The sequence below is a fragment of the Amphiura filiformis genome, chromosome 4, assembly GCF_039555335.1.
Source record: "Amphiura filiformis chromosome 4, Afil_fr2py, whole genome shotgun sequence".
NCBI classification, from domain to species: Eukaryota; Metazoa; Echinodermata; class Ophiuroidea; order Amphilepidida; family Amphiuridae; genus Amphiura; species Amphiura filiformis.
Genome location: NC_092631.1, coordinates 54966109 through 54984353, shown reverse-complemented (window position 1 = coordinate 54984353; position 18245 = coordinate 54966109). Strand labels below are relative to the sequence as shown.

Here is an 18245-nt window from a genome sequence, read left to right as displayed (position 1 = left end):
TTTGCTGTTCAGCGAGGCCCTCAGTTTTTCTCAAATTTCTACTTTTTGCATGAATGTAATGCCTAATGGTGTACTAAAATACCACGTGAAAGACTAAGTCTAAAGTGCTCTAATGTCTTGTTCGTTCGTCCCAGCTGTGTGAAGCTACGCCAATATTCATGATAATCATGATAATAATACGATCGGCGAGCTAATAGGAGGGTCGGTAAGAATGAGAGTTGACTGGTAACCCCATATGGATTATTTTCATGGCATTTCTCTATGATCACATAAACACCGTACACATGTACAAATTATATCACACACTTAATTACGTAACAGCATTAGCATAAAATCAATAGACTAGGGACACTGCCAAATCACGCAAAAAGGTGAGCCCTTTAACTTACAGTAAAGTCATGTGTTTAAAATGTCCAGCAGCAAAAGTACATGATGCATATGGCTAGTTTTGAGCAGGAATAAACACTAGGTCCTGGGTCTGCCTTTTGGTAAAATATGAGACTTGCCATTATACTTGGGTGGTAATGACTTCCAACAACTTTAGAACTCGAAGAGAGGCAATATTCTGCAAAGTGGAGAAAATGAAAAAGCAGTTTTCTTTGAACAAGTTCATTAGGAATGTTCATTTCAACAGTAAATTTGGTTCATTTTGAACAATTCCTATATTAATTTACGTTTTAGTGACGTTTCACCACTACACTAGTGGCTTCTTCAGACTGGCAAATCATCACATCTGACTGTTTCCTTTTATGGGTAACAGGAGACACCGATGTTGTTGAGACATGAAAACTATAAACAAGAACGAGGGGGCCAACGCACTCAACAACATCTTTGACCAATTCATCACGCCCTCTACGGTCTCTCCTGTTACCTCTGTTACCCATAAAAGGAAACAGTCAGATGTGATGAGTTGCCAGTCTGAAGAAGCCACTAGTCTAGTATTATAGTGGTGAAACGTCACTAAAACGTGAGTTGAAAAAAAACTTTACGTTTTTATAGGCATTGTTCAAAATGAACAAAATTTATAGTTGAAAAGGCAGTTTTTACAAATGACATTAATTATCCATACTGCAGTTACTGTCCGTTTTCCTATACATAATACACAGTGCTCTTTCCCATTGAAGCGTGACCTCTACAAAATAGCCTACGTTAAAAGTATGGGGATATGCCTAGTTAACGTCGCTGTGTGAAAAATAACCGGCCAATATTAAAAGTACTCTTCTAAAGTTCTAGAAAATATAGTTTTGTAACATGTCCTAAATTTTTAGCTAATTTAGATGTTTGGAAATATTCGCACTTTGGTGTTTTAGTTAATGTTATAGGTAATAGTACATTGCCTAGTTAACGTCGCTATGTGAAAAATAATTTAGATGTTTGGAAATATTCGCACTTTGGTGTTTTAGGAAGGATATGTAAACGACAGATAACACCAAAAATATGAAGAAATTATTTTCAAACCGTGTTAAGTCTGCAAACCACCATGTTTCTCATTTTCAAGAACGCTGGTTAACAATGAGCACGTATTGTCTCATTTCGTAAACAAAGACCACACACAATTGTTCTCTAGCGCTCGCTTTATAATCGTTCACCCAACTGAAACTATAATCCCAGCGCATTGCTCCATTGTACGTGTAAAAGCAGAAACATATGATGTGTGTATTTAACCAGAGAAGATATGATTTAATCAGTTGAGCTGTTTTCAATGAGTGTTATCTTGGTTTAATAGCTTTTAATGGGGTTTAAGTCCTGCAAAGGTCGAATTGAATTCTACTGTAGACATGACTGCATCATGCTCCAAAATGAAACTGATTAAGATATAATATGATGCAAACAACCTGCGCATGCTCTAGGTCGGATGACCGATGTAACATGAAGGAAATGTATGAAAATGAAAAAATTTCATGTAAATCATGTAAATATAGGGCTTAACCCTAACACCCATAGATACTACGATGATAACCACCCCGCATGCATGAACCCCACTTGATGCGATGACGCAATCACCCTAGGTGCCGTATGCTCAAGGAATACATGATGCAGTCATGTCTACAGTAGAATTCATCTCGACCTTTGCAGGACTTAACCCCATTAAAAGCTATTAAACCAAGATAACACTCATTGAAACAGCTCAACTGATTAAATCGGATCTTCTCTGGCTGTGCACATGTGACTGTTTTCATGTGCGATATCGCAATAAAGTTTGCGTATTATAGCTTCAGTTGGGTAACCGATTATAAAGGAAACGAAAGGAAACAATGGTATGTGTACTTTTGTTCACGAAATGAGACAAAGACCTGCTTTTTATTAACCAGCATTCTTCAAAATGAGCAACATAATGATTGTTGACTTAACACAGTTTGGAAATAATTTCTTCATATTTTTGGTGTTATCTGTCGTTTACATATCCTTCCTAAAACACAAAAGTGCGACCCTCTCCAAACATCTAAATTAGCTAAAAATTTAGGAGATGTTACAAAACTTTATTTTCTAGAACCTATTTAGAATAATTTAAATGTAGCTTTTACCGTTTTTTGTGGCATCCTTCAGAAGTGAGCGGTCCGATACCAATATTTTCGGTCAAATCTCCATTCAATTAACACGGGGAGTTGGCTAGCTATGCCTTGCCCTCACTCATATTTTACAAAAGTGCGACCATTTCTGAACATCTAACCTAGCTGTAATTTTAGGTCATGTTAGAGAAATATATTTGCTAGAAGTTTTGGAGAATAAATAAAATATTGGCTGGTTATTTTTCACACAGTGATGTTAACTAGGCAAGTGTCCATTCTCCCAACATACATCATTTGTACAGGTCACGCGTCAATGGTGAGAGCACTGTGTATTGTGTATAGGAAAACGGACAGTAACTGCAGTATGATACGCTGGCCGGGCAACCCCTGTGGCTACCGGCCGGTAGTCGTATGGTTGGCACCCGAGGGTCTAAGGTTCGAATCCCGGGGAGATCAAGTGACCTTTTTGTTCAGCTTCTCCCCTTTTTCGTTTCTTCTGTAACTTTCGATAGCAAAAAGCAGTGCTCAGTGTTAGGGTTAATACATTACAAAATGCTCTGTAAATAGAAATTTAATCATTCATGTGATATTTTATGGATCTCAAAAGGGGACATTGTGATCAGTGAAATCTAACATTTAAATAGGAATATATTCTTTATCCAAATCACACATTATTGCTTTAAGAACTCCTGTCTGCTACTCACTCCCGAATCCAGAAACCATGTTCGATTTTTCACCCAGTGGTGGAACCAAGGGTGAGGGGCCACTTGTACCCGATTGGTTAACTGTACCCAGTCGGGGAACATTTTTGGGTTAGCTATTATCCGTGGCGTAGCCAGTGGGGGACCAGGGGGCCGGTGCCCCCCCCCCCACATGGCCGTCGGTTCATACAAGGCCGTCGGTAGACGGAAGGTGTTGGTGAAAAAATGGGTTAACAATAGGCTAATATTCACCCAGGATGACAGGAAAAAGGGATAATTATGAAAAAAATGATGAAAAATAAATTAAATTGAATTTTACCTAAAAATTTTATGTTTTTATGTTGCTATCGCTATTTTTTTTTTTTTCTTCAGTTTTTCAAACCATGCAAAAAAAAATTGGGTCAACAAATCACATCTTCCGTCGGCAAAAAATATTTCCGTCGGTACATTTACAAGTTGTGCCCCCTTGGTTCAAAAATCCTGGCTACGCCACTGTCTATTATGGCTAGACAAGCGAACCGAAATGTTTGAACAGCCGGGGGAATCGAGATACGTGTTCCACTTCCACCAACGACCACCCCCACCCTCACCACACACCCCCACCCACCAACATTTGAGAACCTACGGACACCACCGGCCTCACCCTTGTCCGACTATTATTCGTCCACATTTAAATAAATAGTCTTTTAAATTGTGTTTACCATGCAAAAGTTAACCTAAAGAATGAAAACAGATAGGTGCGTAAATATTATTAATCAAGACTATCACTATACTGTTTTGTCCGTAGTGTCGAACTTCAGCCCAGATTTATCGAAGCTGGTTCAATTCGTCTAGTGTACAATTTTTAGCGACAAAATTTAACGTCGAAATTGTTTATAGAATGTTTATATGTACTTTCTGGCTATGATTCCTTATAATGTATTGGCTTCTCTTTTCAGGACCATTCGATGATATAGCCCCAACTCTTCTCTGTCCGTCTGATACAACCATATTTACGGTCCAAATGATGCGGTAGCAAGGGGCTCATGGGTTGTACCAGTTCCAGAGGATAATGTGTATCTTCTTCCTGAAACCTTTACTTCCAATATCAGTCCCAACAATTTCCTGGAAATACCAGATGGCAATCCAAAACAAAGTCTGGTGACTTACACGGCGACAGATTGGAATGGCAATGTTGGAACGTGCAGTTTCTATCTCACCTTTGAGTGTAAGTACATCGTTTTTGGTCGACCTGGATGACGTGTCGTAATCCTAATGGTTACATACCACTAATAGGCCTGGGCGATACATGGAAATACGACGTTTGTTTCTATGGCATCTGAAAAGACTGCATTAAAATTGCTGAAATTGATCAAGTTATATAACCAAAAAAGTACTTTTTAAGGTTTGATGCTTCAAATGGTATATTTTCTCTCATTATATGACATTTTTGTTGTAATAGTACCAAAATTCATACGCACGTCTTCAGTTTTAGTAAATATTCGCCCTACCATATTGTAGCTTTCAGCTTCGAGGGCACACTGCCATTTTAAGGTGTTTACGGTTCAGTAACTGTGAGAGTTCTGAATATGAGAAAATTCCACCAGAAATTAGCTATTTTCCAATTGAAACCCGTGTAATACATAATTAGTGGTATTTAACCTAATAGGCTAGTCAAATTAAGAAAAATAAGGAGTTAACCCACCACCAATTGCATCAGAATCCATTTGATCACCATTCATTTAAAAAAAAAAGCATATTTAATAACACATCAAAAGTCCTGAAAAATCCAAGTAGTGGAACAGTGCCTAATTTGCATAAATCCAGAATGGTCGCTTAAAAATGCAGGGTGAAATTTCAAAGTTAGTCAAATCTTGTCAACAGCAATACCAATATATTGCTATCATCACAAGGATTCAGAAAAAAATATAGTTTGACCAGTATCCGACATATAGTTCTTGAGTTATAGGCAAAGTGGTCAAACGTCAAATTTTGGGCCAACGGGCGTTTACAATTGAAATATGGTCGAATTTTAATCCAACTGATCTCAAATTGTTCCTTTGGCAAAAATAAATCGAAATGATAAAAGTTGCATTGTATTGTTTTGGATATTTTGTTACATAGGTAACATCACGAAATAGGTCATGGTCAACACGGCTCAATGTGATTAGATCTTCTTTGCCATGTTACCAAACCAACTGAGATATGGCAAACTATTCTTTTTATTAAATGTTGATGCAAGCGAAACAATATGAGATCATACACATTTTTATATTTTTTGTCCCCTTTTTTGCCATTTGACCTTTTCCCTATAACTCAAGAAATGTACATCGGAGATAATATACTTTACTCAAACTATACTTTTTCTGAATCCTTATGACGATAGCAATACATTTGTATGGTTTTTAGCAAGATTAGAAATTTCACCCCTGCATAAGCGGCCATTTTGGATTTGTGGGACTTTTTGGGACTTTTGATTGACGTTTTGTATAAGTTTTTGGGAGATGGACGCATGCGAAACGGATTCTATTGCAATTAGTGGTGTGTGATGTTTTTACGAGAGCTGAGAACTCGTGTTCTCAAAATAAGGTGTCATCTTTACTGCTTTAACATTTAACATGTACATTTAACATCGCTCACTTCAATCACTTGCGTAAGTCAACATAAATCATAAATCATACTTATCATAAATCATTAATGAGTCAATGACACGTACAATGAATACGTATACCATTTGTAATTAGTTATTAAATTATGCTATTATTTTTTTTCTGTCTTTCATTTTGTAGTGGATGAACAAGATCCTTACATCACCAACTGTAATAATTATACAGAATACACTACAGAGACTAGCGGGACTATTTTAGTCAACTATCCGGAACCAGATATTACTGATAATTGCGATGAGTTTCAGGTATATGAAATAACTAACACCTTTCATTCCAATTCATTAATATACAGAAAACAGATGAAATAAGGTACCAGTTATTTTTACCACTGTATATCCTAAACAAAGAGAGATGTGTCATAATTAGAACGGGGAATTAGAACCAGCAGCCAATAGCGGCATCTTTTAACTTGGATTTACGATCTCATTTGTATGATCGGCCAAGAAGTAAGGACAAGGTGATCCCTAATCCCAAGCTAGGTACAAATTCAAAAATTGCAGATTGCTCCATTGGATGCCCCATTGATTTGTTCATAAATAGTTCCCGAACAAGAGCACTAGCGCCGCGCCGTGCTTTCCACTGAATATTAAAATGCAACTTTTGATTTCGTTCCTTCTTGGGTTTGCGATCACCGTTTCTTTAATTCTCAAATGATTTTGACAAATGTGATCTTACAGCAGAGGCAAAGGGTACACCGCGTATACCAGGTATTGGCTACTGGTTTTAAGTTTGACATAATTTGTCCTTATGTAGGATATTCAGGGGTGAACATAACTCGTAGCTTAATTCTTTTGCAGTCTGTATCTTATTTCAGCGTACTGATTCACACTTTCAATTTCACTGATATACTGCTTAGCATGATAACCATAGCGTATAGAATAAACCGATGAGAATAAACCGATGAGAACATGCATAGTAGTACGTTAGCATCCCGGGTTAGCATAATTATGCTAACGCTAGTTGAAGTGCTGGTGAGCAGCGATTGAATAGAACATTATTATGATATTAAAAAAATTATCTTTGATTTATGAATTTTAATTGAATTGGTAAGTTTATTCGGGCAAATGACGATCGACCGCTCATCGTGAGCGACAAGACTATAAATATGTCGCGATCAACCAAAATATCGAATGTTGAGAACCAAAAAGACGTAACTCATAAAATGGCATTTTAGTAGCGGGACTTTTTAAAAATCTGTTAGGGTTGAGAACCAGAAACAGCGTGTTTATAGTGGGAGTTGATGTGCGGTACATTGCGGTATAATTTCTACCCGGTCAGAAATTATCCGGATTCTTGCCCACTTTAAACACTAGCAGTATATGTATGTACGGTACATCCATATCCATCACAACCGAAGGCAGGGCTGTCAACTCTCACGCATTGGGTCACTTTCTCACGGTCTCACGCCAAGGTAGTATAATCTCACGCATCGTCATGAATAATTTGTTGCTCCTACAACCCCCCCCCTTTTCACATTCTCGAGCGCCGTGGCTCAAATAATCATGGTACAAAATGAACATTGGAGTCGGCAAATCCCGGTACGTCTCTGTCTCACCCCAAGCAATTCCAAAAAGTTGACAGCCCTGCCGAAGGATATTGTCGCGAGATATTTGCACTATTAAGACACCAGTATAAATTGTGTGCGGTATTACCGGAAGTAGGAGCTTCTTCATGATGCGTAGAATGCGTGCAGGACATTCGGAACGATTGTCAACCCCCCCGAGGTAATCAAAACAGACGCTACATGCTGCCATGATCATATCGTTGAATGGGCTGTTTAATTATAGCTCCCGCCACAATATTTACACATTCCCCGTGTGACCTCGGGGTCATTGCAAATGCACGATAATGTTAGTTGGTATTACACCACATTTCGCCATACTGCATTCTAGAAACGCTTGCTGTTAGAATAAGAAAAATTTTAATGCTAATTTATTGCACATTCTAGGGAAGCGTGGTTACCTTTTTAAAATGAGTGAGAGGGTTTTCAAGAAAATATTTTTCCTGTCAAAACTGAAGCATCCTCTGTATAAAAGAAAATATGAATATTAACTGCACATCATATATAACTATTCGTGATACCCAATTGTGGCACATTTGATGTCTTTTAAGCAGGGGCTATTTTAACGTGCCTCACCGTCACGTACGTGTCGCGATAAAATATTCGTGCAGTGACAATTAACAATCCGTGTAGATATGCTTTAGTAGTAGACAATGGTAGAGCCTTTCTTACGGTCACATTCAGGTAAAAATGTCAATTTTTTTATTTTTGAAACGCACTCTACTTCATCAACACTTTTATCTCATTGCCCGAACGTGACGGTGAGACACGTTAAAATAGCCCCTGCTTTTAAGAGGCAGAGAATTTTATGGTAATCTAATCTTTTATTTCCTGAAAAAACATTAAGGGTCTAATGTCGATTATTCACATACTTGATCAAAACGTCGAACGTGTATACAAGAAAAATGGTAGGTTCCTCTATTACTGACCATGGAAATGTACTGAGACACGAGCATGTGACAAAATCGATTTAATGTATTGTCCATATAGACACCCATTTATCATGTTTATTGTTGGATTTTTTTGTATAGGCCTATAGAACACGCAGTTAACAACAATTGAGTGCTAATAATACACATTAATGTTTTTAGGCAAATAAAATTCCAAAATATGGTACGTTTTCTGCCTTTGCTTGTCACGTGGTAGGCCTATGTTGAAGTTGCGATTATATCTTCAAATAAGTTTCAAATGGATTCCAACAAGACAAGTGGCCGATTGGTCTAAGGCGCTGGGTTCATAGTGTGTCCAAAGCAGTACGCCGTGAGTTCGAACCCCGCCTCCGACAAACTTTAATGAAGTAAAATTAAAATTAAAATTTTACTTTAAAAAAATTTCATATTGGGGAAATGTGACTGGCAGAATTTATGTATGGCGTGGAGTGGTGTGAGTTGGTATATAATTTGTGCGGTAACTGTGTCGGTACACATACAAGGATTATCGTATAAGTGATACTCAAAATGCGGTATATTCACTATAAACACGCTGATTGGCTAAAGACCAATTGCTATAGCTCAGCGATGTACCGTAATAAATTCAGCTATGAGTTGTCTTTCAAAATATCCATGCAAAATCCTATTGTTGAATGTCGGACAATAATAAAGCTTGCAATTAGAATAGTATCTCAGTGTCTGTATAGAATTGAAAACTCAGTAACAATAAAGAGCACATTCCTCAAGCACATACTTGCATTGAGATGAATTGAAAACCGCCACTTGAAATCATTTCTGGTATTTATTCCTAGCTATAGTGAAAAAAATAACATGCATGGTGATGTATTTATTATTGATATTCAATTTATGATGACATCTCAAATCCTTGAATATATCCCGTCATTTTGGTATTGTAAAAACCTATTGTAGAGCTTGAAGTTGAATAAATGCGTTGAAAGAATATGGTAAGCTCCTGTCTATGCTTTGAACTTCTAGTCTGTGCGTTGAAAACAAAAACTGACAAAAATTAAATTTTCTTAACTTGGTAACGTTAAAGACGCGTAATTAGCCTGCGCAGATCGTTAAAATGAGTCATTTCAGCTGATGAAATTCGTAGTGCGAAAGAAATGTATCAAAATATCGTACAGGTGGTGTGCTTAGCCTGAGTTCCTCGGCCCCTATCTCGAAACTATTAAACACAGCGGAACAGAAAAGTGGATTCGCCCTACTATCATGGCAATTTCCGAAGATATACATGTAGGGATGATGACGCTGTGAGATGTAACTCATGAGTTAGAGCCCCCTCTGAGTAGCAATATACAAACATGAGATAAAGACCTTTGAAACTTAAATAATAACTTAATTAGATTTAAAGGGATTTCAGGTTTACAGGCACTTGAGTTGGTGTTTGGAATCAGGAATCAACGAATAGATTATCATTTATGTACTGTGAATAAAGAGAGTGTGTGTTCATGCTGTCCTAGCCATTAAGGGCCAGAAAGCCGTAACTCATGAGATAGAGGCTAAACTGTTTCTATGAGATGTGGCAATATGGAATTAGAACTTAAGTTTCAATAGGGAGTGATTGAGTTAAGGGATCGGATAGTAGTGTTTGCACAGTATTTTTGTGGGGCCTGAGAGCATATCAGACACACCAAATCCTTCTGTTATCAAATAATTTAGATTTTTTGAAATTCGCGATCTGATACATATTTTATTGCAAATTATTAAAAATTTATGTTTTTGACATTTAACAGTCCTTGAAGTAAACTTTATAAAACTAATGATATGTACTAAAAGTGTATGTAGCTGGAAGGAAAAGCCGGCAATTATATAAATTTTGACCTTTTGTATTGAAGATTTTTTTCCCCAAAGCACCTAAAAAGCGTAGGTCTTTATTATTTGATACCAGCAGGACATTCCTCGTATTCAGAATGCAATGTGGTGTATCTGATGTGCTCTCAGGTCCCACAATAAATACAGTGCAAACGTCGCTATCCGATCCTTTAAGGCTTATAGTTCTGAGAATCCATGAGTGGTAAGGATTAGTTTGGTACCAAAAAACCTCAAAATCACCCAAATGTGGGTTAAGGCTGTTTGGTTTTCAACCCTCAACAAAATCAGTTGTAATTTTTACATTTCTTATTCTTATACATTCATACGGTCAACACTTCTGATGACAATTTCAAAATATACATTTTAACGACTATATTGGTTTATGGCGTCACAAATTCCGCGTTTTTGTATCTCTGTAGGTTACTGTTACTCCAACACGAGACACTCGATTTCAAGTTGAGAGCATCCAACGTATTACTTACGTCGTTGAGGATAATGCTGGAAATACTGCTGAATGTTCCTTTACTGTGGAAGTCAGAAGTGAGTTTTAACATTTTAGATTAATTTTTAGTTTTTAAATAACCTGGCGCTCCAAATGAGTACAATTCTTTAGCGATAGGCTTATGTTCAAGTGGCAAGTTTTCCGTGATTTAAAACACCGAATTCTGCTATTTTCCTTGGGTAGTTTTATATACTAAATTCCGTGATTTTCCGTGATGTAATTTTAATTCCGTGTTCACATTCGGTGATTAAAAATCACATTTCACAAATCAAAATTAAATATAAGTGTATGTCTACTCACTAATTTACAAAAGAAGTTACTTGCATTATATTTTTAGTTGTTTTAAGGTTGATATCTTTAAAGACAGACTTCATTTTCATTATTTTTACCTCCCATTCTCATTATTTTTTCTTCCTTTTTATTTTTCTCAAGGAAAAACACGTTTTCCGTGCTTTCCGGGTTTTTTTTTCTTAAATTCCGTGGATATGTCCGTTTCTCCGTGACACGGAAAACTTGCCACTTTAGCTTATATAGTCATGATATTATATAGAATCTGAAACAACTACACTAAGACCTATACAAGTCTCAGGTATAGTAAATAAACGACCCAGTCGTCTTGTTTTGAAAACTTATTTTACTTTTGGTACAAAAACAAAGATAGACAAATTGCAATTCTCCCGCATAAAAAGTAGGCATATGCTTCGAATACAACATCGATTCGTCGCTATTTTAGAATACCAGCACATCACAAAAAAACAGTGTTTTGAGAAAATCGCATTTGAAAATTTCCCAATTTTGGAAGAATCACTGGAGATCATTGAAATCAAATAGCACTATCATTGTTAAAGAGCATTAGTAAATATATGAATACCTGAATACAAAACCCAGCCAAGTCCGTGGCCAAATTGAGTTCGACTCGGCATGGGAAATTATACATAGGCCTATCATATGTATAAAAGACTACAACTCAAATCTATTCTACTATGTGCGTCAATTGAGCATGTGAAATCCAGTATGTATGAAGGAACAACCCAAGTCCAAGACTTGTAACTACATTCATTGCTGCAGAGTGGGTTTAAGGTTATACAAAGAAACGTATAAAAAAAGTATAAAAGACGTAAAGTTGTTCTCTAAAACAGAATTTTCTCAGTAATCAAATATCGCAGCGAGTGAAATGTTGGTGCATTGGATGTAGCTTAACATTATTTTTGCGTGTGTATACAAATTTTTAGAATAAATTTGAAAATCCTTCGTTTAAATCCTTCACAAGATCAAAAACGCGTTCCATGACGTTTTTTCAAATGTGCGCCCCGTATAAAACCACGCGGAGTGGCTGTTTTCTTCTTTTTTGTATTGTACTACAAATCGATCAAAGAAATAATGTTGCCATGGGGAAGAACCAAGTACCGATTAAATTTTAAAAGCCCGTTTTGGGGGAACATTTTTGAGAATCTTGCTTGAGAAAAAACTGTTTTGTTACATTTTCGATATCTTGATTGTGGAACATTAATTTTGACATCTAACTACCAACATTATTTCTCAACTGTCTGTCGATTACGCTACCATTTCATTTTCATTCCAAATTAAAGCTACTTTTCCAAAAAAAACGAGTTTTTTCGTCATCGATGCGTACGACTTTGCGGGGGCAATGCGCTGTTTATCATAACAGCCTGCTTGCACTACTGCATATTATAGTCAGTTTGAGACCACCAATTTTCGTAAATTCCTCCGTGGCGCAGTCGATTAGCGCGCATGACCCATACTCTTCTCGACTATGTAATATATAGTTTTGAGCTGGACGACGAGTCGACGACTAGTACGGGTTCGAGTCCCATTGTGGTCCAGTTCTATTATTTTCTATTTTTTTCTTACTTTTCTCTTTTTCTGTCTTCTCTCTTGTTCGTTTCTTTCTTTCTGACTGCAGTGATTGATTGTTTTTGGCGGTTTTTTTATTATTATAGATATTGGTTGTTGGTTTTGTTGCTGTTGTTGTAGTTATTCTTGTATATATTGCATAATCAGGGCATACTATGCCTATTATAGCCTATAGCAGCATTCATTTATTTCACGACAGATATCATCTAAGGATAATATTTTAAAAATTGAAAATTTAGAAAATACCATCGGAAAATTGCCATTACGTTTCACTACCTGGAGAGAATTGATCAACAATTGAATTCCCTCCTGAGGCTCGTATCTGTCAATGAGTTGACCATATCATAGGGATGTCATTATAGCTAGAGGCAGTGTATAACACAAATGGGTCAATGAGTTACATAAAAATGACCTTGTGTGGTATTTGGTTCCCAGGAAGTAAGTTTTGCCTGAGGCAATTTGTGGTTAAATGTTGATCCCTCACTACAAGAGTTATTACCGTCGATTTGGTTGAAAAAGGAGGTGAGACTTCATCAAATCTCTCCAGGTAACAAAACGTAATGCAGAAAACCGCCCCCCCCCCCGGCAGCCCCTATCATGGTTGCCCCCTCCCTATCCCTGCAACATAGGACGACTCACGTGCCACGATTTCATAGGTTCGTTCATTGATACACCAAGAACGCTTGAGTTCATTATTTTCTGCATGGCTGTTTCTATTATTAACTTATGCCCCTCTGGAATCAAGCCTTGAAAAATCCATTATATAACCTTAATCAAGAAAAGTGTGTGATTTGATTATCTTACTAGTGATACTCCCATTCCAACATTGTTGTCTTTGTATGTGATTAAAAAAAAAAACACAAGTCCGGCATATAGAATTACCTGAAATGCTATTACATAATACAGTTTAACCCACTCATTTGCATGTAAAACTTGTCCTATTGACCAGGTTAAATCTAATTGAAGGAATCAAAATGATGCCCATTTCTTTTTCAGTTTTTTCAAAATCACTTTCTATGGACTTGTATTCATGTATTCATATATTTATGTTTGTTAAGACAATGCTACAACAACAAAATTGCAATCATTAATTAGTGGTAATTCTAATTAAAACAAATTAAACGCCGGTATGTTAGAACAAACAAAAAACAAACCTATACTTTCTACACTGAGTGACATGCCAGTGATGTGCCAGTATGTCAGAAAACTATTCCTTCCAAGATTTTAGTCTGTAGTAATAATAATAGGCATCTGCAGCAGCTACATGGTGGCTTAGGGCAATTTCCAAATAACCAAAAGCCTCTATTTCATACTTTAATCCTGTAATTATCATACCGCATTCTACGTTACAATGCTTATAACAACAAAGTGCACAGAGACGTACCGACCGAGGGCAGAGGGGAAGTTTTTCCCTGCCTCTATATACCGGGACAAAATTGTAATGTACATCTTCCTTTGGTCTGGTTGCAGGTGTTGGTGATTCACTAAAAATCGTGTTTATTCATTTATTTCAATTTTACTGCTTGAAGTTTGGTTTTAAAGCCATAATGTACGATTCCTTCAACATTTTAGTTTGTTATTCTACACTCAAAATGCTGAAATAATGTTAGTAATATTGTCGGGAAGGGTTTCTATCCATTTTGAAATTTACAAGGTAAAGTGAAAAAACAAACCCACTGGTTATATTGGCCTTTAACATACAGTTCTATAGGGTTAAATACCACTAATAGACCTGGGCGATACATTGAAATACGACGAGTAACTATTTGTTTTCATGGCATCTGAAAAGACTGCATTAAAATCGCTGAAATTGATCAAGTTATATAGCCAAAAAAATACTTTTAGGGTTTGATGCTTCAAAATGGTACATTTTCTCTCATTATATGACATTTTTGTTGTAATAGTACCAAAATTCATACGCACGGTTTCGGGTTTTAGTAAATATTCGCCCTACCATATTGTAACTTTCAACTTCGAGGGCGTACTGTCATTTTAAGGTGTTTACGGTTCAGTGCGTTAAAACAAGAAGTCTCAGGTCAACCTATGTTGAATTTTTGATCATTTGGCATCTAAATCATATATTTTCACCTGATATTAGTGGCATTTAACTGTGAGAGTTCTGAATATGAGAAAATTCCACCCGAAATTAGCCATCTTCCCATTGAAACCCGTGTAATACATAATTAGTGGTATTTAACCATAGGGGGGCATAAAATCCATATGGAAAAGTTTGGACACAAACACAATTCTCTTATAAACGATTCTGTGCTAAAGTGGCAAGTTTTCCGTGTCGCGGAGAAACGGACAATTCCACGGAATTTAAGGAAAAAAATTAATTTTGATTTGTGAAATGTGATTTTTAATCACGGAATGTGAACACGGAATTAAAATTACATTCTGGAAAATCACGGAATTTAGTATTATAAAACCACCCACGGAAAATCGCGAAATTCGCTATTTTAGATCACAGTTTCCACTTCGATACACCTGATCACACAATTTCGTCCAAGCAGCAGTACCTTGTAGAGAACACAGTCTGTGTTTACACTACATGGTTGACTGCATAGGATCATAAGAGCTGTGTGAACTTCTAGCTGGAAAATAGGCAACTCTGATTGGTTTTTGTCCAAACTTCAAGTGTTCCCTTCATCCAGTCAGAATTTTTTTGTATCGAACAAAAGCTAACACTACCCGCTAAAAACTTTTTTTTTTTTTCAATAGGGCAACACGTGACGCAATTCAATGTTTATAGTAAGGCGAATGTGGTAAATCTGTTGAAATCAACCTATTCACGCACAATTTGTGACCAAAATGTAGGTTTTAAAAGTCAAAACCTCAAGTGATACTTATCATATTTTATGTCATTAAATGAAAGAGCACACTTATATTGTCCATATACTAGCTTCATTTAAAGGATGACTCCGGCAATCACAACATTATGCCTTATATGTTAGAAAAATAATTATCAAGCACGAATCACGTGGTTTTATTTAAAACAATCTCATATTGACCATCAAAATGAATAAAAACAGCCCGGCTCTCAACATGCCATATTCTAAATTCCCGCGCCGAAATTGTCCAGTGCAATGACGTCGTGGTTATTTGTGCTCAATTGTTGTCAACCATTAATGTACTACTGGGACGTCATTGCACTCGACAATCTCGGCACCCAGGAATTTTGAATATCGCGTGTTGAGAGACGCTGTTTTAATTCGTTTTTATGGTCAATATGAGTTTGTTTAAATAAAACCACGTGGTCTGTGATTCATAATTAATTTTCTAGCATATGAGGCATAATGTTGTGATTGCCGGAGACATCCTTTAAATGAGCAATTCTCTTTATATTGCAAATCTTGTGCAAAAAGTTACTATTTTCGCCTGTTTTGTCATACGGTTGTAAATTCAATGAACTATGATTTTGCTAAAGAGCGCTTACACATTGATATGATAATTCATGAATTATGATTTTATGACGATCTTTGCCCTGTTGACCTACAAGCACAACAAATTTGACTGATTTCATTTAGGTGCAAGTTTAGACATGTGTAAGCATTACAAATAGGCCAAAAAAGTCAGGTTTGAAAAGAATTAACCAATTTCATATTATGAGATCGTAGTTAAACTGAAATTAAACTTTGGGCCCCATAACTGCTTAATTGTTGCTTAAGTATGCAAAAGTATACACGCAGGTTAACGTCCCCTCCGAAGGACGAAATACACTCATGGTCTATAAACCCAATTCTAAATTAACCATGGGGAGCAGAAGTCTAAATCTGTCTTAATTTACGGATGTTGCAAGTTAAATTCATTCATTTTTCCTAGTCAATACCTCGGCAAGTTACAACAACCGGGAATTGAACCCGGGACCACACGCACCAGAAACGAATATTCTAACCACTTAGCCACGTTCTCCCTATCTGTTACCATAATGAATACTGATGTTATGAATTTTCATCCCACTCTATTTGTACAAATGCGACCACGTCTTTAAAATCAGTAAGGGCCGATAATAAAATATCGACAGTAACCCATAGCAAAAAGAAAAGTTTCCCGGTGACCACCCGATGACCATTCGGTGGTCATCAGAAACCTTTCGGGTACCTTTTCCAGAGTTATCCAAAAGTGCTCGCTAGCGGATACCTTGCGGATACCTAATTAAGTTATCCAAAATTTTTCGGGTAGACATCCGGTAGTCTCCCATAAACTCAAATATTTCAAATGAGTTACCCAGAAGGTTCCCAGAAACATAGATTATTTGCAGGAGTTACCCGGTGGTTATCCGCTTTTAATTTGACCTTGAAAATAGCTTAAAGCATCTTAAGAATGCATTGTGGGTGGGTGTATGGTCAAAGGTCACTGAATCAATTCAAAATGGAGCAGCTAGCTGTTGGCAGTTGGAATACATTTGTGCAGAATATTCAAGTTATTTGTGGTCCAAAATGTATGGATTTACATGTAGGACATTACAAGATGTTTACTAATTAATCTGGAACATGCTGTAGGAATTATAAAGCATTGAATGCTTGATTTCATATGATAATGCAGGTAGGAAAATTTGTATGAAATGATTTGTATATTGATGCAGTCTTTATACAATGTACATGTACAATGTACCTAATATATGACACATTTGAATGTTTTAGTTTATCTTTTCTAGTAAATCATACATGATTTTGACAGTAAATTAATGTCAATTAATTTACTAATCATCAGCTAATGTGTTAATTAACTGCATATAAGCTTTATGTTAAGCTATTTGTTGTAAATAAATTATAATATTTGATATAAAAATTATAGGCTGTGTCATCACATTTAGGTACTGTAAATGCTATATGCTGTAATACATAATGCTAGATCATAACAATTTGGTTGTACATTAATTAAGGTATGCACATTATAAAGGTGTGAACCAAATTACATCAGAAGAATATTTTTGTACAATAACTACAATTACATTGTACACTTTCAAGTTACTTATTGCAAGATAGCACTTTATAAGCTCAACTGCCATGCCTACAGAGTTGTATTTCTCCAAAAACTACAATTCAAATAATAAGCTTACTAACTGTCTAATAAATTTGTGCATACTCATGAATTTGTATTTCTGCATTCCCCAAAAGGTCAACAGGGAGTCTCCAAAGAGGTCACCAGGTATATTGTCACCAAAAGTTATCCACTAGGTCCCCGAAAAGTTACCGGGTAGTTATCCGCTAGTTCCCAAAAAAAGTCACCGGGTAATTACCCGCTAGTTTCCCAAAAAAGTCATCGGGTAGTCATCCGGTACCTATTACCTGAAAGGTATCCACTATGGTTTCCCAAAAAATTTATCGGGTAGTCACCCGCTACCTAACTAATTTGCATGTGAAATTTGCCGGTGTCTACCCGGTGACTATCGGGAAGTTATCCGGAAAGGTCTCATTTTTTGATGGGAACTATTTAAAAAGTAGGTTTTTATGCAAATCTTGGAGCACTTTAGAAAATTCCCAAATTAAACTGATTATACTGTATCACATTAATTTGATTATACACGAACTTGTTATTAAGTCATCTTGATCCAGCTAGTGTTTAAATTTATATTTTCATTGTTGAAACAAAACTTTTAATACTACTTTCCACAAAAATCGTGTATAATATAATATAATATAATATAATATAATATAATATAATATAATATAATATAATA

General features: G+C 36.3%; 2 protein-coding genes across 2 annotated transcripts in view; both read left to right on the top strand.

Annotated features, from left to right (window-relative positions):
- LOC140151080 (uncharacterized) overlaps positions 1-18245 on the top strand; it is a 37371-nt gene that overhangs the window by 384 nt on the left and 18742 nt on the right. The window contains exons 2-4 of the mRNA XM_072173289.1: positions 4150-4418; positions 5980-6104; positions 10605-10725. The gene's annotated coding sequence lies outside the window, so the exon portion shown is untranslated. The remainder of the gene's footprint in view (positions 1-4149; positions 4419-5979; positions 6105-10604; positions 10726-18245) is intronic.
- Positions 1-18245, top strand: part of LOC140150269 (hyalin-like) — a 30681-nt gene that overhangs the window by 12037 nt on the left and 399 nt on the right. The window contains exons 6-7 of the mRNA XM_072172273.1: positions 5980-6104; positions 10605-10725. Of these exons, the coding sequence (XP_072028374.1) occupies positions 5980-6104; positions 10605-10725 (246 nt within the window). The remainder of the gene's footprint in view (positions 1-5979; positions 6105-10604; positions 10726-18245) is intronic.